This window comes from Gallus gallus, chromosome 2 (genome assembly GCF_016699485.2).
Source record: "Gallus gallus isolate bGalGal1 chromosome 2, bGalGal1.mat.broiler.GRCg7b, whole genome shotgun sequence".
Taxonomy (NCBI): domain Eukaryota; kingdom Metazoa; phylum Chordata; class Aves; order Galliformes; family Phasianidae; genus Gallus; species Gallus gallus.
The window spans coordinates 8,520,279-8,540,787 of NC_052533.1; the positions used below are offsets into that span (position 1 = coordinate 8,520,279).

Below are 20,509 nucleotides of genomic sequence, written 5' to 3' on the forward strand. Positions count from 1 at the left end.
GTGGCATCATCACATTCCACTGCCATCAGGGAAGTGCCCCAGTGACATTGGCAACTGATGTCAGCGTTGCCTTTGGCATGCTCAGAAAGAGACACCGGAACTTGACAGTGTGGTAAAGAGTTTAAAATAAGGAATGGGGAAGGTCATGATGAACCTGGGGATGCTGAGCTCTGGGCTTCTGTGGTGTTGAGAGGCCACAGGAACTCCTGCCTGCTTTGCTGGTGGCGGGGCCTTGAACTACAGTTATGAGGGAGGAATTGTTTGCTTCCCTTTTGTAATGAAAGTACCAACCACATTTATACTAGGAAAAATACAAGCTGGGGGACAAAAGGATAGAGTATAGCCCTGCTGAAGACAGACCCCCATCCCTCTGCTCTGAGCTGGGAGACTTCACCTGGAGCCCTGTATCCAGTTGTAGAGTCCTCAGCACGGGAGAGACATGGACCTGTTGGAGAGTGTCCAGAGGAGGGCAACAAAAACGATCCAAGGGATGGAACATCTCTGCTATGAGGACAGGCTGAGAGAGCTGGGGCTGTGCAGCCTGGAGGAGAGAAGGCTCAGGGGGGACCTGAGAGCGGCCTGTCAGTATCTAAAGGGGCTTTAAGAAAGAAGGGGACAGACGCTTTAGCAGGATCTGTGGTGATAGGACAAGGGGAAATGGTTTCAAAATAAAATTTGAGATACAGACTGGATATAAGGAAGAAGTTTTTAATAATAAGGGTAGTGAAGCACTGGCACAGGCTGCTCAGAGAGGTGGATGCTTGGAGACACTCAAGGTCAGGCTGGACGGGGCTCTGAGCACCTGACAGAGCTGTGGGTGTCCCTGATCATGGCCAGAATGGCCTTTAAAGGTCCCTTCCAATTCAAACGATTCTATGATGATTCTACGATAAACACCCGAAGCACGGGAGTCAAGTGGAGGGGGCCAGGCTGTTTTCAGAGGCTTCCAATGACAGCACAAGGGAAACACTACACTGTGGTGGCCCAGAGAGGCTTCGGACTCTCCTTCCCTGGAGATCCAAGACAGGCCGGGACGCCTTCCTGTGTAACTGACCGTAGGGAACCCGAAGCAGGGGGCTGGACGAGATGATCTCCAGGAGTCCCTTCCAGCCCCCACGATTTTGTGATTTCGGTTCTGTGACCGCTACGGATTGAATGGCTTTGGAACGCGCTTCGAACGGGCCGCCACACGCCACAGGAACAGCCGCTCCCGCCCCGCGCCAGCCCAGCAGGGGGCGCTGCAGCCCCAAACGGCGCCCGGGAGGCGGAAGCGAAGCACAGTTGTTCCCCAAGATGGCGGCGCCCAGGCGCGGCGTGGCTCAGGGTAGGATGAAGCGGCCGGGCGGCCGTGCTCGCCGCGGCGACGGGAAGCTGGACAGGCTGCGGCTGGCGGTGCGAGAGTTCGTGCAGGCGGCCGGGGACCAGCCGCCGCCGCCGCCGCCGCCGCAGCACCCGCTGAAAGGCTCGGAGAGGCCGAGCCGAAAGAGCCGGCGGGACGCGAGGAAGGAGAAGCGCAGGCTGAAGCGGAGCCGCCGCCGCCTCCTCCGACGCGGAGAGACGGGGGACGTCCCCGCCGCGGTGGTCCGGCCGGCTCCCGCTGCCCGCCCCACGGCTCCGGCCGCGCCCGCCCCCGCTGAGAAAAAGCAGCCGGAACCGCCGCGGCAGAAGAAGACACCGCCCCAGAAAGCGTCGCGGCCACCGGTAGCGGCCCCGCGGCCGTCTGCCGCCGCTTCGTCGAGGAAGCGGGCGCTGCTGGAGGCCAACGAGGAGGAGGAAAGGGAGATCCGGCGCCTGGAGCGGCAGCTGAGGCTCGGCAAGCGCCGCAGGAAGAAAGGAGAGGCCGCGGCCGAGGAGCTGCCGCAGAGCTTCCTGCGGGACGGGCTGGGCTACGTGCTGGGCGCCCTGGGCTCCGGCGCCAGCCTCGCAGGGCTCTGCCACAGCAGCGACGAGGAGGAGGGCCCGGAGCCGGGGGGGCGCGGGAAGGACCCTGAGAAGGCTGAGGAGGACTCCGAGGAGCTGATAGAGGCCTCTGACGGCTTCGAGGGGTCAGATGGGGAAGGGCAGTGGGACAGCGAGAGCTCAGCCCCCGAGGACAGCGGGGTGCCTGAGGGAAGCGAGGCCTCGGACCTGGAGGAGGAAGAGCAGGAGGTAGGGAGCTGGCTTGAAATAATGCAAACTTGCTTCTCAGAGTACATTCAAAGCAGACCTGACGTCACCTCTACAAAGCGCTGGTTGTTTGCTGTCTGACCAGTGTGGAGAGGTGATGGTGAAAACCATGCTGGGTCCAACAGCAGCATTAACTTCTGAGCTTCTGCCAAGTCCTAAAGGCACGTGCTGGCACATTGCACCCTAACACACAGAGCCTTGTTTGTGTACACACAGTCAACAAGTAAAAGGAACAAAAGTGTCACCATCCCAGATCCAGATTAAGCACTTCCCTAAGGTTGTAAAGAGCCTTATTCATTGTCTTATGACAATGAATAGGCATTGGAAATTGAAATTCCTTCTTCCTGTGGATCCCAGATACTCTGCTTATGCTTGACTTTGTAGTGCAAGTGGAGGAGAAGAAGCCAAACATTATTTAGCCACGTGGCACTGAGTTAATCTGATAGCATCACTGCAGCTGAGGCTTTCACCTGTGGGGGTTTCTGTTGTCTGTCTGGTTAAAACAGAGACCTAAGATGTCAGTTTCATTAAAAGTAGTTTACATAAACTTCGTGTGAAGGGGAGAGGTAGGTTCTTCTGCTTCTCTCAAGCTGATCATAAGCAGTAACTTGCTGCATGCTTTTTTTTCCTTTGGCATTAGTTATTTTATGCGCCACAAAAGGTCTGATATATCAATCTTAAAAGTAACTTAAGTTCTAATGTTTTAAATACTAATCTCATCTGCTGATTGTTTTCTTGATAAGGAGGATCATAATCACGGTGCTACAAAGTACATTCCCCCTCAAGTGAGAAAAGCTCAGGAGGCACTCGATGACAAGAAGAGAGAAGAATTGGGAAGACTGAAGAAAATGGTGAATGGTCTCATTAATAGGTAATGTAATAAGGACAAGTCATTAATCTTTGTGATTCTATGTGACAGTGCTCATCATTCAAAGAAAGGTGGCACGGATGTGAACTTTTATCTTTGCAAAGTGTTTTTAAGTTGGCAGCCATGTCTGCTATCCTTAATAATAATTATCTTTGTTGATAGAAAATCTTCAAAGCTGGTAGTTATAGAAGTTGAAACACCTATCAAATAAATTTAAGGTTGGGCTGAATTCCACACAGCTGCTGCCCACAAGTGCTAGCTGTAATTCTCCAACTGTCAATTTCAGTACACCTATTTAAAAAAAACCCTGCAGTAGGAAATCCCTACTATTCCCCCACCAGTATGCTGTGTTAAAATTGAACAAACTTGGAGGTTTTACTTTAGTGAACACAGCAAAATACAAGAGGTCCGTTACATTCGTCTTTTGCTCATTTTAGAGGAACTAGCTGGGCTTAGGAACAGGTTGCAAGTTGGATACCTCGAAAGTGGTGGAACCATGCAAAGAAGCAAAATAGCAAACATTGAATTTTGTTTCTCAATAGGTTGAGCGAGCCAAATTTGTCCTCCATTACTGGACAGCTGGAAGAGCTCTACATGGCCAACAGCAGAAAGGACATGAATGAAACTCTAACAAGTATCCTTATGAATGCTTGTGTTACTGCAGTTGCCATGCCTGCAAGACTGATGATGGAACACGTCCTTTTGGTCAGCGTTCTTCATCATACAGTAGGAACTGAGGTAATTCTTGGGGCTGGGACTAATACTGTTGAACAGTACAAGCTGGGGAGCGTGCTGATACTTTGTTTGGAATGCCTTTTTGTTTCTGATTGTATGGCACTAAATAGCATCTGTAGTTGAATAGATGTTCTCCGGAGCATATGAGAATATTTGTGCACTGTGTATACAGGTAAGAAAGATTCTGCAGTTACAGAAGCCCTTCCACATCAGTGGAAAAAGTCCCTTTGGTTATTTTAAAGCCCAGTTGTACAAATCATAGCTAGGTATAAGTGACTCCAAAATGTCAGCTTTCTCAGAAGTTGAGGCTTTTTTGTATTTTTGAAGTTAATGGATGATTGAGACATACGTCTGGCTTATTGCAGATGACACCAAGCTGGGAGGGAGTGTTGATCTTCCAGAGGGGAGAAGGGCACTACAGAGGGACCTGGATAGACTGGATCAATGGGCCAAGGTTAACGGCATGAGTTTCAATAGGGCCAAGTGTCAGGTCCTGCATTTTGGTCACAACAGCCCCAAGCAACCCTACAGGCTTGGAGAGGAGTGGCTGGAAAGCTGCCTAATGGAAAGGGACCTTGGTGTATTGTTGGACAGTCGGCTGAATGTGAGCCAGCAGTGTGCCCAGGGGGCCAAGAAGGCCAATGGCATCCTGGCTTGTATCAGGAATGGTGTGGTGAGCAGGACTAGGGAAGTCATCCTGCCCCTGTACTCGGCATTGGTGAGGCCTCACCTTTAGTACTGTGTTCAGTTTTGGGCACCTCAGTTCAGAAAGGACATGGAGGTGCTGGAGCAGGTCCAGAGAAGGACAATGAGGCTAGTGAAGGGCTTGGAAAATCAGCCCTATGAGGAGAGGCTGAGGAAGCTGGGGCTGTTTAGTCTGGGGAAGAGGAGGCTGAGGGGAGACCTTATTACTCTCTTCCAGTACCTGAAAGGTGTTTACAGTGAGAGCAGGGTAGGTCTCTTCTCACTGGTGACAGGTGACAAGACAAGGGGAAATGGCCTCAAGTTGCACCAAGGCAAGTTTAGGTTGGACGTTAGGAAACACTTCTTTACAGAAAGGGTTGTTAAGCACTGGAAAAGGCTCCCCAAGGAGGTGGTTGAGTCACCATCCTTGGATGTGTTTAAGAGCCATTTGGATGTGGTGCTCAGAGATATGATTTAGCAGAGGGTTGTTAGAGTTAGGGTACTATGGTTAGGCTGCGGTTGGACTTGATGATCTTTGAGGTCCTTTCCAACCTGAGTGATTCTATGATTGTCAGAAAGCTAAAATTGCAAGGGAAATATTTGAGCTAATTTCAATGACATTTTCATTAGAGAATTGAGGTGTTTCAGCAGAGTATTCCTATCTAGTTACATTCTCACCCTACGTAGTGCACAAACTGTTGATGCAAGTTCATTACATATTTGTTGACCCAAATAATTACTGGTCTCTGAAATCATATTAAATATCAGATGGATGCAGTTACACTAACTTCCCTACGCAGCCTTGGTGTTAAACTTTGTTTCTCTGCTTCCTGGAAGGCTGTTGTTAATACAAGTAATGCATGATACTATAATACCACTTTAAGAGGAGTAATGTAATCTGCTCAGAAGCTGAAACTTACTAGAATACTGTGTAATGGGCAGCTGATATTCAGACAGTCTTCTATACTAATGACCCTCTTACTCAGCACCTTTGATTATAAGTGCTCTGTTCATGAAGAAGCAAGATTGTTTCTGACAACTTCTCAGCAATTCTAGGTAAAGCATTCACAGGTAGGCCAACAGCCATATACAGAAAGAAGAGCAGAACTCGCCCAGCTGGTGAAGGAGCTTTCTAGCTACAGAGCACTCCTGAAGAAGCAGCCCAGGTCCAAGAGATGCTCTCCTTTCAGTGGCTGGTCCTTATATGAGCCCAGCAGGGCTCCACCCTGGGTCCTCCCCTTCTGGTTAAGTGGGGACTGCAGGTGCAAAAATATACCTGTGCTCCCTGAGCCAGCCACACCCCTTCACCAGGTGCTCAATCACCAGTTCAAGCTGTGTCCTGACAGTTCCCCTACAATAAGTTTGTAGCATTTAACTATATTATGAAGTGCCATAGGGCTTTTTTTTATTTTCCATAAAATAAGTCTAGTGTATGCACTACACACAAGTGTAACACAACTGCATTCTGGATTAGCTTGGTCAGTGCAAAAGTTAAGATTCTAGTGGCTGTGTGTATACATTTGTGCAGTGGGATTGCTGGATAGTTTAATCTTCACTTACTGGAGGTTTAGCATGCAAGTCAGTGCTACTGCCAGGACTTACAGACAAAACAATAAAAAACAAACAACCAGCAAATATTACCACAATAATAATGGTGAGGAGAGTGGGCTGAGGGAAGTCGTGTTTGAACCCTAGCAGTAATGTGTTCATTGCCTAACTATGCTTTGATAAGCTTTTTAATTCCAGTCTTTAGCATTCATTTTTTCCTCATGCATACAGATTCTGGGATTTTTTTTTCAGCTGTACCTCTGACAGCTGGCTGAGTTTTATTCTCACTTTAAAATCAGTTAAGCTTATGCTCTGCAAGTGAAAGTTTGTTATGTTTGGCTTTGTTTTACTTCACTACCTATTAAATATTTTGGTTTGGAATGATAAACTATGATGCATTTGGTTTTGGACATGCAGCTTTTACTGGATAAATGGTTAGCAGTAACAACATGCCAATCTGGCAGCAGATGTTTGTGAGGAGATGTTTGTGAAAAGTGTGGGAGCAAATTGTGATGTGTGTACTGTAAGTTCAGAACATTTGCTGGTTTTTTTTGCACAGACTTTAAAAGGCATCTGTGTGGCCTATATGAGGTTAAGTAACATATACTTTAAGAAAATGTGACACAGTTATATATATTTATATATATATACATCCATATTTGTTGACGGGAACAACAATATTTCTTTAAAATTAATAATATCAGTGCCCCCAACATGTATGTGTTGCAGATGTCTGTAAAATCTACCAATGTTTAAATGCTGACTATATTTTTCCTTAATGGAACTATTGCCAGGTCGGTGCTCACTTTTTGGAAGCCGTGGTGAAGAAATTTGATGAACTCAGTCGCAGTGATGCTGAGGGGAAAGAATGTGAAAACCTGCTTGCCTTGATTGCCCATCTTTATAACTTCCACGTAGTTCATTGCCTGCTGATCTTTGATATTCTGAAGAAACTTGTTAGCAGTTTCACTGAAAAAGATATTGAACTCATTTTGTTTCTCCTGAAAAACGTGGGCTTTTCCTTGAGAAAAGATGACGCGTTGGCTTTGAAGGACCTGATCAGTGAAGCCCAGAGCAAAGCAAACACAGCAGAGAAGGAACTTAAGGATCAGACTAGGGTATGTGTATATTAAGGATTTTCTTTTCTGAATCAGCCTTGCTAAGTATTTGGGTACAAGTGTTAATTTACCAGAACGCTTTCTGCTGTACTCCAGGTTCTCAGAGCTCAATCATTACATTTAGTTATTTACTTTCTCCTTATCTGTCTTACAAGTGGTGAAACTAGAACTGTTGCATGTATTACGCAGTAGATAATTCTTCTGTTTCATGTTTACACTTCAAAAAGTTTGGTGTTTAGCAGCTAAGACTTTGAATTCAAGCTTGAACCTGAGTGAATACAATAGGAGTTAAAGCAAACATCCTTCTCTGTATTTGTATCCATGTCATCTGAATTTCAAAGTACGTTGCCAGATCAGTTCCTTATTCCCACAGAGCAGTGTTTTCAAAACACATCTTCTGCTTTATTTAACAAACTTGCAGCACGTAATTCATATTTATATTTCTTTTCCCGGTAGGTTCGTTTTATGCTAGAGACCATGTTGGCACTGAGGAACAATGACATGCGTAAGATTCCTGGTTATGATCCTCAACCAGTTGAAAAACTCCGCAAATTGCAAAGAACACTGGTGAGAACTTTGTTGACAGATATAGTATAGCTTCTCTTACACTACAGATAATTAATTCTGGCTTATGTCAGCTTGATGGTGTGTAATATGTAGTAGAGGAGGTAGTTATGTTTTTATAAGACATATGCATATTGTGTGTCTGCATGTGTGTATATAAAATAAATATTTAGGAATCCTTTTAGCAATCTTAAACTCTCGTGGTCTAAAATGACTTCAGTACTTGAACAGTCTCCTGCCAATCAGCCTTCTGCAGAACAATCTGCTAAAATACGTCATACTTGATCAAAGACTGAGGCAAAGTCCATGTCTCTGTCCATGACAGAGATTGTGGAACGTTTAATGATTGTGTAGAAGAAATGAGTCATCATGACAAGTTCTTTTTTTTCCAAAGATTTTTTTATGCATAGATAAAGATACTGCTCCTAAGTTGACCATAATTCTGGAAGTTCTGAAAACTTTCATGTGTTGCTTTTTTTCCCTTATTTTCATATTTGGGAGCCATGTGGGTAGTGTCTAAAACAATTCCGTTTTGATTTCAGTTCAGATTTGATCAACTTCATCTATTTGAGAAACTAGAACTAAAGGAAAATGGGTAAATTTTCTTCAGGTTGCTGCTTGGAAGAACAGATGGTGGAATTAAATTAAAGATCTTTTGGAGATAAACTTTTCTGTGTTTATTTACAGCATTTATTTAAAAGTACTTTTAAGTAGATAAAGTATCTTCAAAAATATCTTCAAAAACGCTATTTTTGTTCTTCAAGGTTCACAGCAGTAGTTCTGGAAAAGAAACACAGCTCCGTGTCTCCCTGGAATCCCTCCTCAATGCAGATCGGGTTGGTCGCTGGTGGATCATAGGCTCGTCCTGGAGTGGAGCACCAATGATCAATAACACAGACAGCAAGACTCAGCAAAAATTGCATATTGGAAAGGTAAATCCAAGCAGGATTGGTTATAGATCTAGTTGTTGTCTGTGTTCTTCTGAATGTTCTTGATATAGGTGAATAACTCATTTTGGAGCCCTCAAAAAAGCACTCTGTGGATTCCTGTAAGGTGAAACTTTTGAATTGTAAATTCTGCTCTTAAAATTTTCAAAGTATTGGGCTCATGACCTTCATAAGAGCTACTCGTTATAGTTTGTTTCCTTTCTATCCATTTATGCAAAAGTAGCTTGTTATGTGAAATGGAAGAAAACGCTTAAAGTAGATTTGATTATTTGAATTCTTGTATGTAGTGTTGTCGTCCATGGGTGGCATATTTCTAAGCTGATTCTAAAAGTAATTTGTTGAGATGGTAATGGCATGGTCCCATGCATTAGCAAAGCACTTCTTAAAAATAATTGGCACAATTAAACTAGATTTCCATAGTTGAAAAAGCTCCTGATGACGCCTGTACCTCTATTGGACAAAAGTTCAGGACCTTTGGATTCATGCTTTACCATTTACTGGAGATTTTCATTAATGGTCCTATTGGAGGCTGCACAGAAATAGCCTTCTTTAAAGCTTTTTTTTTTTTTTTTCCTTTCAGGTGAGTTCCAAGATAATGGATCTTGCTCGTAAGCAGAGGATGAACACTGATATCAGGAGAAGTATTTTCTGTGTACTGATGACAAGTGAAGACTTCATGGATGCCTTTGAAAAGCTACTTAAGTAAGTACTGACTAAGTCAGAAGAAAGCCCAGAACTAAAACTAGTGTTAGCTGGGTAGGAAAACTAATATTGTTGGTCTGGACTTAACAGCATTTAATCAATAATGTGATCACAGAGGTGTGTAACTAGGGGTCCTCGTGAGGATGGATAAAAGGGTGAGAGGGGAATCAAAATTCTGTAAGGACTAATAGGAGTCAGGCAGAACTGACTGGCAGTCAGGGGAAGTAAGTAGCTCCTCTTATTAGCATTCATGTCCAGAACTGTGATTTACATCATCTTCTGATTTAAGGAAGTTCTGTGTTTTTTCCACTGAAAAAATATGGATCCCAGTCTAGCGGATCCCACTCTGTTGCAGGCTTGCTCTTGCCACTGTGTATGTCTCTGTCCATACCTGTAGTAGTGTTCTAGCACCTGAGCTTCCCTCCTGCAGAAGGTATTCCATCCTGGAGAATTTATTAGCTTTGGATTTGCTCCAGGGTGACATATCATGTTAAGAGCAGTTTCCACAACACATAGCAAACAGCTTTTTAGAAGACTGTGATCAGGGAAGGGCTCAAACTAAGTTATTCTTTGTGTCTGTCAGAATATTAATTGCGAGTCTTTAGTAACTGGGAAGGGGAAGATCAGGTCTGAACTTTCCTGTTGCAGCCTTGTAATTCAAAGGAATTGTTTTACCAGGATGGCATGCAATTATTTAATTTGCTAACCAAACCAAAACAGACTCTGTAATAAAGTCAACTAATATTTGATTAAATGCCACTTCTGCAAAACACAGCTTGGATTTAAGACTGCAGTGGAATCATTCCAATATCTTAATATGGCCCTGTTCAATTAAAAGAAATTAGCTGCTGCTGCCGCAGTTCTTGCCAAGGCCTGGTAGCTCAATTTGCAAATTGATCCTTGCCTCTCATCTGTGCTATTTAAACTAGTATACAAATCTGTATACACACAGGCTTGTCAGAAGAACTACGTCTGCAGATTGCCTGATGTGCATCAGTACTGATTTTCATGCAGCAAATGCAGATAGAGGAGGACTCTAAAATCTGCCCACATCTGGCAGAGTATAATGGAAAGTACACAGAATTGTCACAGAAGGAATTAACTGCAATATGAACATGCTTTTCAAGGTGTTTGGAAATTTATATTCATATGTTTCATGTCAGTCCCTTGAGAAAGAGCATGAGAAACACATAAAGATGTATTTTAATTGCACTTGTTGATTCATCTGCTGCTAGATCTCTGGCAGAGTTCAGGTGTGATGAAATGGTGATTTAAACCATTTTAAATCCAGGCTGCTGTAACTTGCTTCTCTTTCTCCTCCTCTCAACAAAAGCAAGCCATTAGCTTGTATCCAGAACAGCTCCCTGAAGTGGCTCAACATGTGAGTGTTGGGAACATGACTGGAGCCAGAGTGAGACTCGATCCTTTTCATTATCTGAGGGGCTGCACATCCTTACCAAACCACATACTCACACTGGAGGGGGGGATGAGTGCTTCTTAAATTTGGTGAACAGGCAATTTCTTAAGCTATTTCATAGGCATGAAGAACTGGAAAAGCTCTGCATTTCACCAAAAAAAAAAAAAATGGAAACAGTTGTAGAAGTCTTAAATATCCTGTTGTATTGTGTTGTGCAATTCAGAATAACGAGTAGGTGGTTGTATCTACTGTAATCACCTGTATCAACTTTTAAAAGGTGATATTGAATGTTGCTATTTTTGATCTGGAGCCATTGATAGTTGTGAGCTTCAGCTGATGATACCTAGTCTACTTGGAGACAGGCTTATGTCGGTGATAAAATATCTGCTTTAGAGGTGGTTATTCCATATATAGAGGTCCGTATAAAGATCACTTTTAAAGTGATCAAGAGTTGCAAGTCCATGGGGGTGTTGTACCTCTTGAGTGATTTAATAGTTGAGGTGACTGCAGCTTCTTTATTGAAAACTACCAGGCTTCTGAAATCTGTACAGCTCTACAGTGAAGTTATTTAGAAATACAAGGTCTGAAAAGAAGTATTGCTGGGTCTCTGAACAAGCGAAGATAAGAACAAAACCAAAAAGCTGTTTTACTTGATTACAAATGTTTGGCAACGTGAGCATTTCCAAAATACCTCAGTCATGTTAGAAGTGGTAATGAATAAGGAAAAGGAGTCTGTACCAAATTAGTGACTGCGATGTAACTTCATCTCTTAGATATGTTCCAGATAGCTGAGAACATGTTTATTTGTTTCTGAAAAGACTTCTGTAACCAACTCAGACACACTTTGGCTGATAGGAGAGCAAATGAATGATATCCCAGACCTAGCAGTTACAGTGCTTTTGTTTTGGGAAAGCAGGCTTAAGTTTTCACTGCTGATTAGAAATCAACCTAGAAATCATCCCAAATTTTTCAGTTGTAAAACCTTAAATTCTGTTCTTTGGCTGAATGACAATATTTTTTCTGGTACGTATCTGTGATCAAATGTAATGGCAGGTGTCTGGAGGAGCACACAGCCAATGGCTGTTAGACTCAAACTATGACAGCCTGTACTCTGCAGACTGTAGAGCAAAGTTCCAGTGGGGTCGAACTTAGTTAGAAAATACATTTGAGTTATATTAATGCCATGAGAAACTTGAGCTCGAAGCAATGAAAATAACTTTGTTTGACATTTTTCAGATTATAATATTAAACATTCTTCATTTTAATTGGTTTTAATGCTGCCAAGTGTTTGACAGCCCTGGAAGCTAAATCATATTATTCACAAGAACAGGTGCATTGTGAGTTAGTTGCTGTTCCTTGCCAGAGTGCCTCCTTCAGGGTGGTCAAATGTTCAAGTGGGAAGGCTATTTGTCCTTGGCCTTGATGTCAAGAGACAGACGGTGTAACTTCTTTCTGATATTGTTTTCTTGCTTTTGTTTGATACTATGGATTGATACTACAGTATCAGTACTTTATCTTCTGTATTGGCACACCAAGTTGCAGTGCTTGCTGCAGTATGTCTGCTTTCAAAGGTGCAAACAATGACTGCATGATGACAGATCGTCTCCTCTGTTTTCCTTTGTGGAAAGCTTTGAGCAGGGAGTGGGCTACTTTTCCCTTTCCAGGAAGTAATTATACTTGGATCGCTCCACCTCTGTCCATTCTGGTGTTGCTTTTACAGCCACTTCTTTAACACCACTAATGCTGCAACACTTCCACGTTGCCATACCAGAATACTCACTTAGCTTACAGTGTAAAGGGATTGATTCTATTCAGTGCTTTAAGGACTCTGTAAGAACTTCCCAACAGCTAGAATTGAATGAGATTTGTTTGTGGGTTTTTTTGTGCTGTTTTGTTCTGAAGGTATTAAAAATGTTGACTGTTGTAGTTGTCTTTTTTTCCCCTTACTAAACTATTTTCATTCTCTTGCCTAAATTTTAGGCTTGGGTTGAAAGATCAGCAGGAGAGAGAAATTGTTCACGTTATCCTTTATTGCTGCTTACAGGAGAAGACATATAACCCCTTCTATGCATTTTTGGCTAGCAAAATTTGTGGATATGAAAGACGATTTCAGGTAAAGAAGTTTCTACTTTCAGTGCCATTGTTGTAGTGAGACAGTTACTAAGCACCTGACAGTACGTGCATGCCTGCTGACATCTCATTATCCTGAGGAAAAATTCTCCTTGTATATGGGGATGCATTCAGTAAGGTATACTCCGTGTCAGATCTGAGTAGGAAACAAAATATCTTCTTCAGAAGGTTTGCATTCTTCTGTTTTGCACATTTGGAAAGGAATTGAACAATCTGATCCAACATTTCCTAGTGAGCAGAGGACTCATAAAGAATAGAAGGCCCAAAGATTTTGCTGTTTCTCACTTAAACGGTCATTTGGTTTTGTTTCATTTTTTTCTTTGATATTTAGGTGACATTTCAGTTTAGTATTTGGGACAAAATCAGAGACTTGGGAAACCTGTCAGCCAGTGCCATCTCCAACCTGGTATCGCTGTTGGTTCACTTAGTAAGGACAAAGTCGTTGCCACTTTCAGTTCTCAAGGTTGGTGTATTTTACTTTAAAATATGTGTGCTCTCCTTGCATTTACAAGTTCTGTGTAAAATGTATATTCTCTGTTACCTAGATGGTGCTTTAGCTGTTGGTTATCATGAAGATGTAAATTGGTCTAAAATTAGCAGATTAATTATATTGACTACACTAATGCTGTCCTTTGGGGATAAGGGAGCCTGAGGTGGCTTAGTTATGCAAAAATCCTGAAGAACACGATGTAGAAACATCTTTTTATCTGGTAGTCAGTTCATTGAACCTAGTAGGCTTGGGTAACTGCCTTGCCATCATGGCTTCTGCACCAAACCCAGGGTTCTCATGTGCCATGCTGCCCTTCAGTCCCTAATTCATGGGGGATGCATCTGTCCTACTGACATAACCCAGGAAACCAGTGGTGCTGCTCTCCCAAACTGAGAAGCTGCCTTGGAACAGGTGATTTGGGTCTCATGACTGTTGCAAAAGGCAGTGTTACTGGATCCCCACTACATGTACAGGGTAAACAAACCATTACAATTCCTGTAGGATTCCACATGTAGAACATTTGTAAGATTTGGAACTGAGGCCATTTCATTAGCAGGCTTTGGATTTTGTGTCATGCATTTTAGTTGCTGTTGGTTTTTATTAGACCAGGAGGAAATATACAGAGTGCTTGGATTTCAGAATGAGAAGACTGTAGAATTTATTTAGAAGAGTGATTGCAGTGTGGTAAGCAGGCAATATTCTAGATTGTTCTAGGTACTTCCGAAGTATTTATCTAATTGAAAATGTATATATTTGTACTCTGTTACTGCTGGACAGGTTATTCCTTAGAAACCTGACTGCTTCCTTTTCGATTGGCTTTATGGAGGCAGTGTTCTCAGATAATTCTCCTGTGCCAAACCTCAGACTCGGTATATATGGGAGGCCAGCAGGTTTGCTAAGAGCTCTGCTCACTGTGAAGAAGATTCAGTTGTTTGAAATACTTGAGCTGAATGAGTTTTCTCTATTCTAAACCAGGTAATTGAATTTGGTGATCTAGATAAACCCAAAGTCCGTTTCTTGCGACAAGTGCTAACCATGCTGTTAGTCAAAACAGATCATGACGACATCAATGATATTTTTGGGAGGTAAGTCATCAGAGAATCTTTCATTAGTGGTAATTTTGCCTATTTTGTTTGGAATTATACACTGCCTTTTTCATCCACTCTTGAAAAGCAAACTTGCCTGGGGGAAGCTGGAAGTGGGGGGCAGCAGGTATCCTTTGCTTGTTAGTGCAGGTTGTGATACACATACAGCTGTGAAAAGTATTACATCAAATATCTGAAAGCCTTATTATGTATGTTTCATTGGATTTTCACGAGCAGAGCTCTGTAACCCTGAATATGTTATTGCTTTGCCATCTGTGTGCACTGAGTTTCAGTCTTTGCTGGTAGATTTCTGTAGTAATTCTTCCTTATTATTTTCTTTTTTCTTACACTAATGAGGGAAAGCTTCAAGGTTTTGTTGTTGTTTTTTTTTTTTTAATGAATGTTGTGTGGAAGATCTTAGTGTTGTACATGGGATGGGGAACTTTTTATAAATCCTTCTCCACAGTGTTCAAAAGACATCAGCTCTTTTGAAGGGACTAAAATTGCCCTGACACTTCCGTTTCACCTAATCCACTACAATCTATAAACATATCTGCAAACACCCATGTAAAATTGAGTTCCAACATTTTGGTTGTAGTGGAGACAGCCGTAATTTACAACCTACTCCAGGAAGTAAATTGCATTGCAGTCACAACATCACATAAAGTTAGGAGGAAATTGTTTCAACCGCTGTGCTGTAACAGGAGGAATTTCACGTTCAGTGTTTGCTTTGGTTTTGGGGTGTTGTTTGTTTGTTTGTTTTCTGTAATGTAACTGTAGAAGTCTAATACTATGTTTTGATCTGTATCTTTACAGGCTATCTGACAATCCCAAACTGGGAATGCTACGGGAAGGCTTGAAACTGTTCCTTACCCACTTCTTACTGAAAAATGCACAAGTCCAAAACAGTGATGAAGAAACTGGCTTGTTAAAAGAAAGAGCTGAACTTGCAAGCAGAGCTTTGCAAGCAAAAGAATCCAAATTCAAACTGTAGTTCTGTTTATCAAGTAAAACGTGCAGAAAAACTAGGTTTGCATGTAGCTGCAAAGCTTGTTTAGTCCTTCAGACCTTAACTGTTGGGAATGAGGAGGGCCTTGTATCCGTTTTTGTGATGGAAACTGTGCTCAGCACACTCGTTACTGGATTAACTAAAGGGGATATAAGGTGTTTCTGAAGGAAGGGAAAATGTGGTGGGTTTTTTGTCATGTCCCTTTAAGTATGGGCACTTTGTGTGGACAAGTGTCTGGAGAAGAGGTTGGATTCTATTGTGTCATATTCCTGGTCAGCAGTAGCGTTCAGCAGTGCATATTTCAGGAGGCTGACCACTGTATGTTAAAGAAGCAGCCTTAACCAAAGGCTTTTATTAACTAGCAGTGCATTTCCCCGAAGGAGTGAGCCACTAGATGGCACAAGTACTGATGAGTCAGCTTGGGATGGAAGTAACTTTTTTCTTAAAGTGTTGAATTGAGCATCTAATTCTATGAATTGTTGTAGTAAAAAAGACCTGAGGATCTGACTTCGCCCAGTTATGTTGGGTGTAGAGATTATAGCAGAGTTTTATGCTCCTTTAACCTGTTGTACTCGGCTTTAAAATTGGAGTTACCAGTCTTATTATTTGCACTAATCAGATTTTCTAGGCATAGAAATGAATAGGCATGAAGGCATGAATAACAGCAGTCTTTTAGTAATAGAATATCTTCTTATAGGGTTTGCTTCCACTTCCCATTCAAATGCCTTAAAAATTTGTATATGTTTCTTGGTGTAACACTCAGATTATTTTGTCAGCCCACAGCTACACATGAAACTGATTTTCTGAAGTGTTCTGCTGTTCATGTTGTCTTTATTCCAGCTGGATAGCCAGCAGGGGAGCGACCTGAAATGTGGGGGGCACTCCCAAGTTCACAGTAAGTACTGCATCTACCTGTATGAGGGCTGCCAGCTTTATTTCTATGGTGGGTTTGCCCTCAGCTGCTCAGCAGTCCCATCATTCATGGTGCTTCCTAATTGCGTTTGTTACCACTGATCTATTCTCTTTCTTTGGATCTGTTCCCATTGGGAAAATTTGCTCCCAGAAAGCATCTGCAAGGAGGACTTGAGTTCTGCAGCAAATGAGCCTTACAAGAATATTTTATTATTTTTTAATTGGAGCTGACTGTGGAATATTTTGCTTGGTTGTGTGAGAGACACTTTTGGAAGGAGGTGTGCTTCTCCCAGCGGGGAACTGTTCTTCTGGCCTTCCTCTTCTGGGGAGGACTGCTTAAAGGTTATCCTGGGATTGGAGAGACTCAGTTTTGAAATCACAGGTTATGCTTGCACATAATTTGCACATAAGAGATAACTAAAAAATGAGCAAAGCAAGATGCTTTCTTTAGCCTGGTTCAGACCACTGGCAGCTTTAGCCACTTAGAACTCACATTTTTGCTCAGTTGGGTCTTAGGTGCAACAAAAGGAAAAGTATGAATTCTTTATAAAATCCATACTAGTTAGAAGAAGTGTAAGCAGCATGGTGCTGTGTTTTGGTGGACTGTGTGACACGGAAGGCAGAATGCTGAGGTGTGCCCATAAACAGCACCTTTACAAACAACCATGGTAAACCTGGTCAAGTTTTAGAGGCTGAGCATGGGAGGAAATCTGTGCAAGCCTCTAGAAATTGTGACTGCTGTGGAATGCATGGGGCACAGGTAAAAAGTCACTCCCTCTGGGCTGCAGCAGCCACCCAATTAATTACCTTTTTGCAGGTAAGATCCAGCATTTCATCTTGTTTGTGGTTTAATAGCATACAAATGCATTGCTCTAACAGGGAGGTTGAGGCAGCTTTGCTCTTGAAGGCAGATCTTGAGCCATCTCCCTGGAATTCAGTGCTGTACTGCTTGTGTGCCTCGCTCAGTGATCAGAACTGAGCACCACTGCCCATGGAAATACTGCCTGGTGTTTTATGGGTCTGAGCCCATTCCCTTGCTGCAGCTGGCTGAGGCGGTGCGGTGCAGGTGTTGCTGTGCAATTGGAGGAGATGGCTTTAACCTTACAGTCTAAAATTACAATTGCTATTTTTTTTTTTAAAGCCTACTGGCCTTATTATTTATGCCAAACATCTATTGTGTTTTGTTCTAACTCACAGCCGGTTCTTGCAGCTATTACTTTCTTTCTGAAGGAAGCAGACTTTACCTGCCTGCAGCTTTTACGTTCCTCACATTTATGCACAAACATAAATTTTTTTTTGGAAAAGCTGAATTTCCAAGGAAAGCAGCCAAAACTCACTGCATCCTGAGGCAGTAAGGCACATGTGGAAAGGAAAGCTGAGATGACAATACGCTTCTTTTAAACCCTGGAGGAAAAAAAAAACATCCCCAGCAAAGGTAGCCCTGTCAGCGTGCCTCCTCTTATAGTTGGGCTCAGCCCCTATAAGAGCAGCAAGCCCTGTGCTGGCAGGCAGCTCCCTGCAGAACTGCAGGCTGAACGTAAGCTGCTAGGGAAGGTATGACAGCTTTGACACTTTCTGCTTTGTCTACCACAGGGTAGATGCTCAGTAGCACATGTATAGAATGCATCTTGCAGAAAATCAGAATGAGTAGAAAGGGGCACTTAAAGGTCATCTGGTCTAACTCCCCTGCAACGAACAGGGACACTTACAGCTCCATCAGGTGCTCAGAGCTCCATCCAACCTAACCTTGGGTGTCTCCAGGGATGGGGCATCCATCACCTCTCTGGGCAACCTGTGCCAGTGCTTCACCACCCTTACTATAAAGAAACTTCCTTAGAGAAGCTTTCCTGCAGGCAAAGCCCTGTAAGAAATACTAAGAAAGATGCTGCAGAATCCTTACATGAAGCAGAAAAGGGCTTCAAATTGATATAAATAACCCCACACTGGAAAGGCGAGCAGCTGCACCAATCCTTCCATGTGACAGGCTGGTGGAAAACAGTGGGATTTGCATTAGGTGCCTTTAGCTGCTAACCGGATGCTCGGGGTTTTTTTTTTAGCTATAAAGCAGAAAGTTTCCCACTTAAAACTACGCAGTAGTACCCCTCACAGCTATTATCACTGCTCCAATTTTTGTTTTCTTTTAAGCTGACCAGTGAGGTTTTTCCCTTTCTCTGTTTTTTGGATCAATATTAACGGGGCAGTAAAGTCTGGTTTTCAGCTTTGGCCGGAGCGTGAGGCTGATAAATCATCCCCAGTCCTTCTGGCAGGGCTTTAGCTCTGCACCTGAGCGCTCCAAGTTCTCCAAGCTTCTGAACTTCCCATTTTCCATTGTCCCGCGCAGGGGGGACGATGAGCTGATAGCAGCCGTGCTCCGAAAGCGCAAACGCAAGCAGGTCTGCCCCGTTAGCAAAGGTGTGCAACTCAACACCGTGCTCCCAGCACATCTGGGATCGCTTGGTTCGCGCTGTGAACTCTGTGTGCTGGGGGCTGCAGCCCGGGAGCAGCTGCCAAATGCAAACGGCAGAGCTTTCGGCACAGCGAATCCATGAGTGTCAGCACAGAATCGCAGACTATCCTGAACTGAAAGGGACCCGTAAGGATCACCGAGTCCATCCCCGGCTCCACACAGCAGTACATAAACCCAGCCCTGTGTCTCAGAGCACTGTCCCTGGGCAGCCCGTTCCATGCCCACCGCCCTCTGTGGCACAGCCTTTCTCTCACCCCCAGCTGCCCTCCCCTGACAGCTCCATGATACTCCCTCAGGCCCTGTCGTTGCCCCTCCCCTCCCTGTGAGGAGCTGCAGCCGCCATGATGCCTCCCCTCAGCCTGCTCTGCTCTGCACCGAACAAACCCAGGGCCCTCAGGGCTCCTCACGCCCGCTGCCTTCCAGACCCTTCACCATCTTTGTAACCCTCCCTTGGACACTCTTTAATAGTTTTATTAGTTTCTTATAACGTGGTGCCCACCCAGTGCTGGATGTTGGGCTGCACAGAGCAGAGCGGGACAGCCCCTCCCCTGCCCGGTGGCAGCGCTGGGCCTGGTGCCCCAGGGTCGGGTTGGCCCTTTGGCTCCAGGGCACACTGCTGGCTCAGACCCAACCTGCCCACAGCCAGAACCCCCCCGATCCTTTATCCAGGGCTGCTCTCTCATCCCCCAGTCTGTACGTATATCCATACTAATATCCAATACGTTCATTGCCCCATCCCAGGTCCAGAATCTGACCCTTGCTCTGGTTAAGTTTGATGGGACAATTAGATCCGTAGGTCACTTTTCCAAAAGGCGTGGGCTATTTGGATGGGACAGATTTCAGGAAATCCTAAGTAGAGATGTGACGTTCACCATCCACCTCTTCTAGTGACTTCACCCCCTGGAGGAGCTCTCCCTTCACCCTCTGGTGATGCTCATGGATCCCTACTGGCACCGAAATTGCTTAAAACTCGTGGGCTAGGACTTAATCCTCGCTTGACTCACCAAAACCTGTGCCTGGATGGAAGGCTTTAAAGTGAAAACATTCAGAAATGGCAAAGAAACGTGATGTAACTGGAAGGAAAGGTGCACGGCAACACTGCAAATAGAAACCCTTTATGAATGGTTCTATTAAAGCCTGCTGTCAGTAGCAGTGAAATAGATGTTTAGTTTCCAAATGTGAAAGGTTTCCGAGCATGGCACAGTTTTCACTAGAAATCAGCTGAAGCTGGGAAGGGAGGAGTGCATGGCTCTGCTACAAAGACAAGAGATCCAGATGTACTCAGCTTCACCCTGGGAAAAGAAAACCGTCTTGCTTTCATGTTCTAAGCTTCCACCTTATGCACAAAATCATCTCTCCTCAGCCAAAGCCTTACATTCTGGATGGATGTTTTTTTTTTTCTTAATCTCTATTTCAGCTTGCCCTAAAAGCATCAACAAGATGATTCCTACTTTCCAGATTTCCCCACCTAAATGGTTAGATCAGATGGAGGCAGCAGCCCACTGCTGCAGCGCTCAGTGGGTTTGGCTTTCTTGTCTGTGGTCAGAAGGCAATATGGGAATGTCACAACCCCATCGGTGCTTCTGGCACTGCCCTTCTCTGGGTCTGGGAGCTCAGAGCACCCTTTGGGCTGCTGAGGGAGAAGCAGACCTTTGTTCTTGGCCAAC

At 43.9% G+C, this 20,509-nt stretch overlaps 1 protein-coding gene across 1 annotated transcript; it reads left to right on the forward strand.

The window, feature by feature from the left end:
• Positions 1-1,283: 1,283 nt before the first annotated feature.
• NOM1 (nucleolar protein with MIF4G domain 1) lies at positions 1,284-16,271 on the forward strand. The gene is made up of 11 exons (XM_418549.8): positions 1,284-2,148; positions 2,910-3,037; positions 3,577-3,772; positions 6,796-7,119; positions 7,576-7,686; positions 8,448-8,615; positions 9,211-9,332; positions 12,730-12,862; positions 13,211-13,342; positions 14,345-14,454; positions 15,271-16,271. Exons 1-11 carry the CDS (start codon positions 1,294-1,296, stop codon positions 15,446-15,448), a joined length of 2,457 nt encoding a protein of 818 aa, XP_418549.4. The 5' UTR covers positions 1,284-1,293; the 3' UTR covers positions 15,449-16,271.
• The last annotated feature ends 4,238 nt before the right edge of the window (positions 16,272-20,509 follow it).